Consider the following 13,346-nt stretch of genomic DNA (forward strand, 5'->3'; position numbering starts at 1 on the left):
TCACATCCACCGGTCTAATCACACTCATCAGATTATCTGTTTATTGTTTCAGACCGTTTCACTAAGTGGATCCTCGTGTCTACGTGCTGATAATGCAAGGCTTTATACTCAGGTAGGAGGTTAGATTTTGTGTATCCTGTGTGCACATACGCCCCAAAATCCTGCTCATTATACCGAACAAGATCATGCACGCTAACGAGTGGCAAACAGCACCTAGACAGAGACTGGACAGTATGACAGACTGAAAACTAAACGGACATTTTGACTTATTTGAGAAGGTAATCTGGGACAGCCCCACTTAGATCACCTGTGCTAAGCTTCTATGCGTTTCTTTTTCTTACCCTTGGGCTGCCTCTGTTCATGAAACACCACCAGGTCCAGGGGGTTGTTAAGGTCCTCTGCGACCTTGGCCACATCGTGTCCCGTCAGTCGGTTGGCGCTGTATATCGCTTCATCTTCCAAGTCTGTCCAATACACGCGATCCTGGGTTAAAATAAAGGAAAGTCAGCTTAAATACACAAATAAATAAAAAGCCCTAAACCAGCCTTGATGATTAACGATCAACCTATTTAAAAAAAAGAATAAATGAAAGATAACTCAGCTAATGCCACAGATACTATTATGAAGCCACATGCATGTTGCAGATCCAGAACTGCTTGCTCTGTGCCACTTGAGATCGGACACTTTCCTAATCAAATGGCAGTGATGACGATATATATTTCATATTTTAGTAACAGAACACAGTCCAGTGATTCTGTAATTCAGAACCGTGAGACCTCAACTATGGAGCAACCATGCTGCAAATGAGCATAATCTGCATACAACTTTAGAATAAATGGCTTTTCATAAACACCATTTGTCTCTGCTTAGAAGCTGTGCACTGATATTCATTGTAGTTACCGTTAATTTAAGAAAAAAGGAAGAAAAAAAGAGTCTGCAGCAAAGAAATGTCCTCATCCCAACAATGGCTATTTGATTAAATTTACGATTACATCTGAGGATGTGTTGTGGTTTACTTGAATAGAGAGGTGTTTTATATCCAAGGTAACTGGTTAATTTTTCAAAAATGCAATAAAAAACCCCCCAAAACATGCCATTCAGCCCCCATTCTACCATCTTTACCCTCCAGCACTCCAGGTATTTAAGATTATAGCCAGTCTCTCTCTTCTCTGGTAAAAAATAATCAGCCCCAAATAAACTTAAAAACAGAGTCACATTACTCCAATTTGCCAGAGAAGAAAGCCCAGGTGGCACTCTTTGCTAATTTCTATTTTTAACCACCCTAATTATAACAGCTACTTAACAAATGCAAGGACACAGAGGAGGCGTGGCATCTTGTGGAGACGGTTTAGTTAAAATAAGCCACCTACTCTGTGCTCGGTGGGTGAAAAGGGGAGCAGTGTTTACTTTAAAAAACCCAAGAAAACAGTAAAAACACAGTTTTAAGTCTGTAAGGAAGTTGCATGCTTGATAAGAAAAAAAAAAGCCCCGGTGTTTTATTGGAAAAACGTCTGTACCTTTGACTCTCTGTTTAAGCTTTGTGCCAAAGCAGAAGGTAGTGACTGCTTTGGCGGAGCGTACGGTGTCTTTGTAGTCCTAGCTCAGCTTCCTTCTCAATTTCCCTTCCGCTCTTTCACACCTGCTCATTATTCTCTTTAATGATACTACACGATATAATCGCACAAGTGCTCACGGCACTTGGTTTCCACAGCAACCCAGACGGCTTTGTCTTTGCGAGCACACATCAATTAAGAAAGAACAGAAAAATGCAGCAAATGACAGCACGAGAAAACACAGACAGGCTGATATCATGGAAAGCTCGATAAAACAACGAAGAGACGATTTAGGAGGTGAGTGTGAGACGGAGAGACCAATCAGGGAGAGTGTCTGCAGGTTTTTTCGTCGTTACAGGGAGGATGTATTTTTATCATCTTTTTAAAGGCAAAGACCTGCAAGACTTGTATGGTGTGCCGGTATGTGTATGTCCGTGTGTGGGGCTTAGTCACAGCAGCCATCCATGCTTTTTGTGCCGTATTATCAGTGGACTTGACCTCTCTCTCACCTTCCCCCTTTTCCCCCCATCTTTCAGTGAGCTCTCTATCACTCAATCTCTCCCTCACTTAGGTTCTGATAACCTTTACTCATATGACAGAAGTTCTGAAACAATGAAAGACAAATATCAGCCACGCTGATAAAACACTGCTCAAATCTATTATTCCATCTCTTTTTTTTGCTTCTCTCGCTCTCTGTCTTGATTTCCACCTCAGCAGTCAGTCTCTGACATTGTTTTCCCCTTTCTACTTTCTCCACTGTCAATCTTTCCGCGCGCCGCTTGTGACCTTGAAGCTTCAAACAGCAGCACAAAAGCTGAGAAGGGCAGTGCTCTTCAATTGTAGGATCAAGGTACATCTTTTATGTTTGAAGGATAGGCCAGAAGTTATACACAAAGCGCACGCAGACTTGCTCCCATGAACACATGGCGCCACGTCACATCAGATGGAGCTGCAACTCGGTGGGAGCGAGAGCACGTCTAAATTGATGTGGAGCCATTTTTGAGTCGAGGGAAAGCAGCCCTTTATGATTTTGCTGCGATTCTATCCCAGAGGAATATGCGTCGGGGCTGTCTGACACATCTGTCTGATGTGCTTCAGGTGCCTACTGGATACCTGGATGTTATGCATGAAAACTACAAATGAAAGCTCAAACAAAGCCAACCCACTCGCCTGTTGAGGATTTGATTTGATTTTTTTTTTATGGGTTTGATCTGTATTCTTTGGCATAATTAGCCAAGTTCTGAAATAATAATGTGGGGCTTTTTCGGTAAATCATTTAATCTCCAATAAGCTGCAAAAGAGAATTTTAATCTCTCTCATGTGCACGTTACAATGTGTCTCTAGTTATGTGAGCTGACTAGTTTTCTTATTTGGGCTGTAGATGTGGACAGAGAGGGCCCGACGGACGTCTTTGTCAGGTTTTTGAAAATAAAGCTTTGATCACATGTCATTTGACTGGCCCTGTTTTCACATAGAGCCTTTAAAATTTTAATCTTTACATATTACTCCAGTTTTTATTTCTTTCAACCACCACTTCTCTTCTCAAACCCATCCCACCTTCTCTTCTATCCCCTTCCTGTCAAGAGCTTGAAAAGAGACAACATTACTCTCTGCAAGCTTCTGCGATCTACATCTCCTCGGGGCTTGGCATATAGGAAGGTCGGCACTAACTGGTAGAGTTTACATGCGTGTGTCTGTTCAGGGTTTGATACCGAGGCCCTGCATCTTTCTCTGCAGTGCTGAAAACCCGTTCGCGCATCAGCATCAAAACGAAGTCTGCAGATGACACGCTCGAGTGTAATGACTTGTAGCGTTCACTGTATCGCTCAGGAATATGAGGAGCTGGAATAAACCGTACGCCGCACATGAGTTGACAACTCATATCTCACATGCTCAGAAGAGCAGCTATATGGATGTGCATGTGAAAGAAATGGATGCTTAAAAGCTGTTGGCTTGTGGTTTTTTTATGCTTGTGCATAATCAAATGTGGCTAAATGTCAGAAACATTTTCTCTGCATGCGAGAAAACATGTGAGGATGACTGATTTGGGGTTACACAGTCCCCACAACAATTCCCGTTCACAATAAGTTTCTACAGTTTTCACAAAGTTTTACATGTGATCCCTCAGGTCTTATTATTGTGGATTTGTCTTAACTGAAACTAACCGAACAGTGTATGAGCTAAATGTGAACATTTTACAGTTACTTTGTTTTCAACTAAAGAATAGGAGCAGTTAAATTAACTTAATTTATACTATTTAAGAATCGACTGCAACACAAGTAAGTGCACTCTTGTTAGCGTGGCTCCAATATTTGATTCACCAGTCCACTTTCTTCCACTCAGGCACTGTGGAAGAAAGTGGCACTCAGACTCTATGGGCAGAGAACAGCCACAGGTAGATCGTGCAAACTCCACACAGAAAGGCCTCAGCCTAGATTTAAACCCAAGACCAACTAAAGCGAGGCGACAGTCCTACCACAGCAACACCGTGCAACTCGTGCATGCTGTAATATTTTTTACTCTCTCTGGTTTTACCTTTAATAAAACTCAAACTTCCTGGGCATGGATGACACCAGTTTTAAATATTTTGCATGAGTGACTCTGTGGAAATGTGTTCTGCCATTCTCGACGCAGATGATTCTTTGCAGGTGCTCTTTGCTGGAGGTGTTGTTTTTCTTGCTCCACAGTCCACCTTAAAATACTCCATCTGTTCTGCTGAATTTGAGGCAGGACACACAGGCCACAGCTTTCACTTTTTTCATTCTACAAAAACTTGTGTTTGAAATTGCTATGTTTTGGCTGGAGAAAATGTTGTCCCTGCAAAGCATCTAGGAGTCTGTGTAAACTTGGGTATAGACTTGCCTTTGCTATCCATCTACAATTGTCTACAAATGGTAGATTCATTTTAAAGAGAGCGACGTAACATCAACCAAAAATACAGAAAAAACACATCACATAAAAGTTCTAAACTGATTAGTATGTAATTGAGTATTTGATCCCCAAGCAAAACATGACTTAGTTCCTGTCTTGTTGTTTCATGGAGTTGGTTTGCACACATCTCAGGAGGGATTTTGGCCAGAAACTCTCTAAAGTCTTTAGGCTTCTTGGGAACTTTTCTATAGGACTTTATTCTGTCTCTCTCCATTAAATCAGTGCATATCAGTACACTGCACTCCATATTTTCTGCACTGTGCAGTAAGTGTGCTTGTCCTGTTCAGGTCTATGCTGCAGGCTTACCTTGTATCACATCTGCAGGACGGGCACTGTGCCTTCTGTTATTGGTAGTATGCCCCATCCTGTCCCTCCTTACTGATGCTGCAAGCGTGTTTCTGTTTCTGTTCAGTAGCCTAGAACAGTAGCTCTTTTATCCTATCTTTATGAAGTATCACCTTAAGTAAGTGCCTTACTTGTTAGAGCATTTCCTTAAAGCCAGAATGATCAAAAACGTTCAGTGTTTTAGTTCAAAATTTGAACGAGGCAATTCTAAAAGTAACAAACTTTCCATTATCGGTCTGTAGGCACCGTGACATCCTCCTGTGCTGCTAAAAGTTTTTAATTTGGTCTATATCATAACCAGAGCAGAAGAAAGACCAGAAGAGCCGAGAGCTATTAATCTCCTGGGGTGAACTTTCACTGCTGCTCGAAACATCGGTTTTCTTTCTCTCTTTTGCACGCAAACACACAGACGCGCACACACTCACGCGCTCTCAGCTGGGCATGATGGATGTCCCTTCTTCCCTTTGCTTTCCCATCATCACACACAGTGTGTGCAGCAAAGAGGGGAATGGAGCAAACACTACTTACTGATCACATTTTCACCAACCACTTTCCCCACCTTCATCCTTGCTCTCTCCTCCCTCCTCCAGTTGTTTTCCACCTTCCACACCATCATCTATGCTTGATGGGCCCTAACGTACCGATTCACTCCCACCTCAATAAATACACCCAGATTAGTTTTATTGATTGATGCACTCTATTGTGACTCTACACTCGTCAGCAAGCAAACAACAATTCCTTCTCTGGATTTATCCTGCTTCTATACTTCTATAACATCTCCATTTCTTTTCAGTCAGTCAGCCATGTCCCTGCACCGACTCATCTCTCCCCCTCGAGTTCTCTCACTTCTTTTACCGCTAGTACACTCTGAAAATGTGTCTCAGTCCTCCATTTATGACGATGAACAAGCATAGTAATAAATGGCATCAAAACAGTGTACTTAAAAACTCATCCCACTGCTAAAGGTTTGCTCACTGCAAGTCTAGAAATACGCAACCATGTTGGGAATCAACAGACAAGATATGACTGTCACTTACAAGGCAGCGATAACTGAGCTGAGACCCCTTTGGTGTGTGTGTGTGTTTGCATTTATTTTGGGAGTGAAATAAGAACTTCTGGATCTTGTTTACCTTCCAGGTAAAGCCTCCCACTAACTCTATTAGGAAATAAAGAAAAAGCGTGCTGTGTATGTCCATATATACTTAAAAAGAGTTCAGCATTCTTCACATTTATTTAAGAAACTTTAAGAAAACTGATTTCAAATTAACCCCAACCCTAAAACAAAATTATATAAGACATACACTGAGAAATTTAATCTAACCAAGGACATTAACCAAGAATATGCATTCAACTCTACGCACGAACATATTTTACCAGATACTTGGTTAGATACGTCTGTTCAACTTCTTCCAACTGCCAATCACATGGGAGGAGTTCAGAGTATTTAAACATGTAGATGGGGCCAAGAAACAACTCTAACCTTGAGACAGATGGGCTACAGCAGCAGAAGACCACACAGGGTGTCAGCTAAGAACAGGAAACTGAGGCTACAGCGTACACAGGCTCACCAAAATTGGACAACACAAGATTAGAATAATGATCCCCGATCTAATGAGTCTTAATTTCTGCTGCTACATTTGGATTGTAAAGTCAGAATTTGGCATAAATAAAATGAAAGCAAGAATCCATCCCATCTTATATCAACAGTTCAGGCTGGTGGTGATGAAATAGTGCAGGGGAAATGTCTTGGCATTCTTTGGTCCCTACCCTCTACTAACCTATGAGTATTGTTGGTGACCATATCCATCCCTTTACGACCACAGTGTACTCATCTTCTGATGGCTGCTTCCAGCAGCATAATTCTCCATACCATGCCACTCAAATAATCTCAAACTGGTTTCTTGAACATGACAGGGAGTTCACCATACAAAGATGGCTTCCACGGTCACCAGACCAAAAGAGGACCTTTGGGATGTGGTAGCACAAGAGATTCACATCTAACTGTTTGATGCCTTCATGCCAATATGGACCAAAATCATAGGAATGTTTCCAGCTCCAACCCTTAGTGGCAAGGTGTACCTAATAAACTGTTCAGCATATATTCCAATAGGTATACAGCTAGAGCAGAAAATATATCCCTGTATGATGATATAGTCTAATGATGAATTATTACATTAGCATAAACTAAAATTTGCCCAAAAAATTGGAAACAAAACAAAACACTGCACACTTTCAAAAATGCATATTACAGAAACAGCTGTATGCACCAGACCAGAGCTCTGGCATTACTGCCTGGTCTGATTCTTTGCATTTGAATCTCAATTCTCAACTGCTGTACCTCAAAGACAGTGAGGGCAAAGGGATGGCCCAGGTGGTGATGCGAGGAGAGCAGCACTTTGCGGTTGTCACCATTGAAATCCACGCTGGACAGCAGGTGCAGCTTGGAGTCCACCCAGTAAAGTCGTCTGTTGGACAAGTCTGAGAACATGCAGGGAAGGGGGAGAGCGAGAGAGAACAAAATCAAGAGGGGGTAGGGGAGAAGGTGAATGGAGAGAGAGAGGTCACTCAAAGTGAAACGGCCTAGGGTGAGGGGTATATGGATGTAATGGCCCAGTAGCTACACAATCAATCTTCTTTGACATGACGACCTCAGCCCCGTACTAAGAAAACACAGATGTGATTGTAATATTGCCGCTTGACTTCTTTGCTGGAGAAAATATATGTGCCCTTGAACAGATTCATTAGTCTTGCTGGACCTATTTTAAAGACAAACTTTGCTGTTTCGCAAATCTCAAATAACTCCACATCTCAGCCACTGCTATATTATTTATATTAGGCCCAAATCATTGTTGTGTCCTTGCTACGAGCGGCAAAGTGTTGTGGTGTTTACTTTGAAATCGAAACACCACATTGAATTTAAACAGCAAAGGAAATAATCCCTGTATTACTCTTTTTTTTTTCACCAGACTCTAAGATCATACTTTTAAGAAAAACATTTAAAAAACAGAAAGCAAGAATTTAATTAGTAAATAATAATGAATTAAGCTTTTGTGTGCAATAAGCAATTCGAAATTGGTATATCACTGGAAGTATATTAAAAAAAAAGCATCCAATAAAAGCACCAAAGTAAACTGAAGGAGGAACAGAATTAACACGATTCTCGGTCCCCATTCACCTCTCCTGACTCAATCACCTGTTCGGTGGTCTCTATGAAATCAATGACCAGGGGAACACAATTCACCCTTTCTCCCACAGCCGCGTGGCGCCAAGCCTCTCATTCGCCTTATTCCAAAAAATAATTTGTTTTCATACAGATGCGGCGACACCTCAATTCCACAGAGTGTGGCGACTGTGTGCTTCTATTTCTCCTCAGGCAAGGGCAGCTGAGAGGAATTGGCTGGTGCATCGGAGGGAGTTGAAAGGGATGAGGGGAGGTATCGACAGCACAGAGCGTCTGGCTTATTAATTCAGAGCCTCATACTCACTGGCTTGATTGATGAGAGCCAGACACAAACTGAGGTATATAACAATAAGAGCTACTTGGGTTTCAGCACCCATAGACTATTTTCTTCTCTCAACTTGTGCTGTTTGTCTCTCTCTGGCTTTCCTCCATGTGTTGTTTTTTTTCTTTGTGTTGAATTCACTCGAGACACTTTTTTCTCTCTCTCTCTAAAAGCAATGTCAGCATAATAACTGTTTTTTTAAACAAAACTGCTGTCAGAGCTGATTGATTTTTCTATCTGGGCATCATCTTCTAGCTTTTCAGCCTTCTTCCGTGGGCTTTGCATGTTCAAAGATACATGTTTTTTTCCTTACCTAGAGTTATTCCATTGGGCCATTCAATGTGTTCAGACACCAAAATTTGTCTATCCACTCCATTCATCCCAGCCTTCTCAATTTTGGCCTGACCTCCCCAGTCTGACCAGTACATAAACCTGCGGGAAGATACACAAGTTAGATTAAATTGAAGCAGCAACCTCGGAGGCTGAGAAATCAAGCCAACGTGACCTGCCTGCATTCTCTCTGAGGGCCACCAGATGGCAATAGCTGTGGTTGTAAAAGTCTTACAGAAGGCTACGAGAAATGGCTTTCTGATTCTACTCATTTGTTTTGGATCATACTGAATAAAATATCAACTGAAATATTTTGTAACCATGTTACAAAATGATATAAAAAACGCACACTTGATGGCTAATAGCTGTCCATCAGAAGTCATTAGCCAATGATTGTGCGGTGAAACTGCACAAACTCAGGTTTTTTTGGCAAAAAACCTGAGTTGACAAGAAGTCAACTCAGGTTTTTTGCCAACCAAGCTGGTGATGGCAAAAGCTTCAATACAATATGGCACTTCAGAAACCAATGTGTGGCTATCTGTGGCTGAGTGCCTAGCTTTAGAGCAGGGGTGAAAAAAGTTTCTAGCTTAGTATAAAAAGTAATTTTCCACCTTTGTGACATCTTTACATTTCATCCCTTTATAGGGGCTTAAAGTATTAAGACTTAAAGTTGTGAATTATTAGTGCTGTGGAGCGTGACGCTTGGATGCAGGCGGTTGTAGCACCAACTTACGGCAAGGCTTCAACTTCCGCTACTTCAAGTCATCGAACTGGACCTTTTTGTTTCTGCGTTTGTGACCTTTTGAACTTTTAATACAATCATCTAACAAATAATATGGCTTCCTGTGTGCTCTACTTTTGGTGAGTGAAAGTTAGCATTTTATTTGTCTGTTACTTAATAACTAGCAGCCTATCTGTGTGTCTAGCTAGCATTAGCAGCTAACTTAACATACAGCTTATCACCCAAATACAGTCCAAAACCAGTGAGAGATGCCATTGTGGCCAAGTTCATCTTTATATACATGTTGTATCGTTAAGGCACGGCCAGTTCAGTGTCAGAAATGAAAGGAGTAACTTTGCTAGGACCAGAGAAGAGAGGTTAATATGCAATGTCAATTGTTCTGAAAAACTCTTAACTGACAAAATCAACTGTACTCCGTCACACGATGTTCCACAGACATCTTCTCTCATTTTCTTTGCAAAATGACTGTAGTATTAGTAAGACAGGCATTGAAAACATAAAAGGGAAAGCACTGTGCAAAACAGCAGGTACTGGAAACTTGGACCTTATCTGAATATGTGTGTCCATGATAAAACTGTGAAATCGTGGCTTCATTTGCATGTATTTCATGCTAGTCTAGCTTTGTAGAGCTGTGAAAAGACGTCTTTGGGGAGCTCAAGGCACCCGACACAAATGGAAAGAGTTAGAAAGGGAAGACAAAGTGTTACATCCCATCTCAAGAAAACTGTTAAACTGCTTAATCTAACAGATGGGCTCAGTGCTACAAATAGCCTTACTTTGGTGCAATACTTTTGGCTGACTTCTACACCCAATCTCTTTCTACTATAACAACACTGGCTTTTACAGACACACACACACAATGACAGTAGGACCTCTTACTCCCCCTCCCTCCTTCCTGCCTTTTTGCTCAACTCATTTGCAATCTTTTGCTCCTTTGTGAATCTTTTCAAAATCCTTTTACCCTAAAACTAACCCAACTCACCCTTGGTGCGGATCCACAGCGATGGCTCGTGGCTCGTTCAGCTCGGTGGTTATGAGCATTTTCCTTTTCCTGCCATCTCCCGTAGCGACAGATATGCTCTTATTGCCTGAGTCAGTCCAGTAGATGTTCTTGTGGACCCAGTCGACAGCAAGGCCCTCCGGGGAGTGGAGCGAATCGATGAGCGTCACCTGCTGTGATGAGTCACTGGCCTTGTTGATGTAAGCGCTGGTGGGCGGATGGAAAGGAAATGTATCAGTAAGTAATCTGGAAATTATGAAAGCCTAATCCATCACAGAGGTGCTGGCACGATAGATTTACTACCGTCTGGCTTCCTTTCCTTGGGAGGAATGACTTGATTGTGAGTGGCTTAGATATCTTGTTGGGAACATAGATTCGTCACTCTATTCAGGTGTGAGGGGCACCCAATCCTGACACCTTTATAACAACTTCAGCCTTCACACCAAACACAGCCTCCCAGGGAGAATGAGTCTGTCTTTTTCTATCAGCACCACATGCCTATATCTCCCCTTTAACCGAGTGTCCCTTTCTTGTCTTCAGTTTCTTTGATTTTCCTCCTCCTTCCACTTACTCTGTCAACTCTTCTATCCCCATTCTCCACTGACATCTCCTTTACTGGTGAAAATTGTTAAAACTTAATAGATTACTGCCTCGACAATAATGAATGCAAGAGCAAGATGGAAGAAAAAATGCTTGATAAAAGGTTGGGACAAGCAATGTCCTAAGTTGCACTGTGCCTTCACATTTTAGCAACGCCTACAGGAGTCAGAGGAGACGGGAGGTGCATCTTAACTAAAGAAGAAGGTTGACTGGTAGTTAGAGCGAGGGATGAGGTGGAGATGCTCATTGTTACATTTTGCCAACCCAAATATCTCCATCTTTACAGTCAGGTGAGTGTGGGATGTTATTGTGTGAGTGTGATAGATAATCTATGGGTTCTCAAGAGTGCCTCAGGGTTTGTAACATGGATCCAACACCACACTGTTTCACCCTCGAGGTTAAATTAAAACGGCTCAAGCATTGTGGACATGAAGGAAAAAGGAAACCCATCGTGTTATTGATGCAGCATGCATCTACTGAACTCCATTGAAATTGAAAACGCCAGAACAAAAATTACATTTGACACAAATTCAATTTGAAACAATTTTCTTTTACATTACATTCTGTTCTTTGATACTGAGTAATCGCGAGTTCCACTAAAACATTTTCTGTTTAATATCTTGTTCAATTTCTCCAATATTTAATTTTTACGAACACAGCGGATATAAAAATTCAACACGTCAGGTTTTCATGATGTATAAAAATGAAGAAAATGAGATCAAGGTAAACAATTTAAGAAAATCATTTCCATCTTTAAAGTTTAACCTGCACAATTCACAGTCACTCTTCAATTCTATATGGGTGGGGGACAATCACTGAAAAACTTACAATTACCTGGCTGCACAAATGTGCACAGCCTTAGACTAAAATACTGTTAAAGAACTGAAGAAGCTTCTCGGATGAGAGGTGAAACATCTTCAAGTAACTTAAAGAAGTCCAGATGCTTTTCTTTGCAAGCTCCTTTGACTATGATGACCTGGATGACTGAGAACCTTCACAGACATACTGTTAAAGAACTTTTTTGATTTTACTACACCGTTCAGTGTTTTTGGCTAGGAGTTTGCCGCAGCATTGTGTCTCTTGATTTGGCAATACTTAACAGTCTTCTTTGCAAAAGTGCCACAAATCATCGTCAGGTCACCCCACAGGTTTTGATTTGGATTCAGGTCTAAGTCTTTCCAAAACTTTAATCATCTGTTGAAGACATTCTTTTGTAGAATTGGATGATTTGGGTCATTGTTGTGCTAAAGGGTGAAATTCCTCATCATTTTCGTCTAGCAGCCGCTTTAAGTTTTTGTGCCAAATTGGTATCAGTATTGGAACTGTTCATATTTCCGTCCATTTTGAGTAAGACACAATGTATTTTATGGTATATTTAAAAGCTTGGAAATTCTTGTGTACCCTTCTCCTGACTGATACCTTTAAATCATGAGATCTCTTTAACGTTTTATAAGCTCTTTCTGGACCATGGCTTTTAATTTATGTATGTCACATTAAAAATGGACAAAGTTCTGAAGTCATCTTTCTTGGGCTCATATTTTCTTAACATCACAAATCCCGATATTTTGACAGTGCTATGAAGATTTTTATATCCACTTTATATTCTTTTACTCACTTCTAATTTCACTATGTCCTTAATTTGAGTTAGAAAATCTTCACATAGACTTGGGTTGAACAGGTTGGTGGGCTGAACAGAGGCTTCAGGCACAGTGAAGAATAAGACAGAGACAGATGAGTCCAAGTCCACTGAGCAGATTGCATGCTTAATTGGTTGAACCATTGTTTGCAACAGACATCTCCATCATTGGGAGAAGGTAACAAGTCATCGACCCGTGGCATGCTAATCACTATGAATTAGTCTGGAAAACCAGATTATCACATTGAGGGTGAATGAGTAGTGCAGACTTTAATAAACAGCAGGAAAGCTTGATTCTGATGCTATGCACTTGGGTGCAAGTGCAGAAGATTTTGCTTTGAAAGATTAGAGAAAAGAAAACACCATCAAGGACAACGCCAAGTAGATTAAGCTGTATAACTTCCCTCATTGTTTGCTACTTAAAGCAACTTTTGATATGTGAGTTTATTTACGGCATCGAAAAATAGACTTCGCTGTGAAAAATGAGTTCATTTGTCCGTTCCCTGTCACAAGCCCTTGACTGTGTTACCAAGTTTGTGTGGGAGAATGTCTGCGCGTGAATGTGTGTGTAGGGAGATGAATAATGGCAGCGATTATTGAGGCAGTGAAATTAGTGAGAGCATATGGCTCAGCTGAGATGATAGAAAGCCCCTCCCACAACCTGTCAGCCATCAGGGTGACACAAACACACACACAAATGTATGTG

The 13,346-nt window shown here is 41.2% G+C and overlaps 1 protein-coding gene across 3 annotated transcripts in view; it reads right to left on the bottom strand.

Moving 5' to 3' along the window:
• lrp8 (low density lipoprotein receptor-related protein 8, apolipoprotein e receptor) overlaps window positions 1-13,346 on the bottom strand; it is a 172,162-nt gene that overhangs the window by 19,744 nt on the left and 139,072 nt on the right. For all 3 annotated transcript variants that reach the window (XM_085138715.1, XM_085138714.1, XM_085138716.1), the window contains exons 11-14: window positions 10,387-10,611; window positions 8,646-8,764; window positions 7,168-7,307; window positions 342-483 (exon numbers count right to left, since the gene is read on the bottom strand). In XM_085138715.1, coding sequence (XP_084994841.1) covers window positions 342-483; window positions 7,168-7,307; window positions 8,646-8,764; window positions 10,387-10,611 — 626 coding nt within the window. The remainder of the gene's footprint in view (window positions 1-341; window positions 484-7,167; window positions 7,308-8,645; window positions 8,765-10,386; window positions 10,612-13,346) is intronic.

Source organism: Neolamprologus multifasciatus, chromosome 17, assembly GCF_963576455.1.
Source record: "Neolamprologus multifasciatus chromosome 17, fNeoMul1.2, whole genome shotgun sequence".
Lineage (NCBI taxonomy): Eukaryota > Metazoa > Chordata > Actinopteri > Cichliformes > Cichlidae > Neolamprologus > Neolamprologus multifasciatus.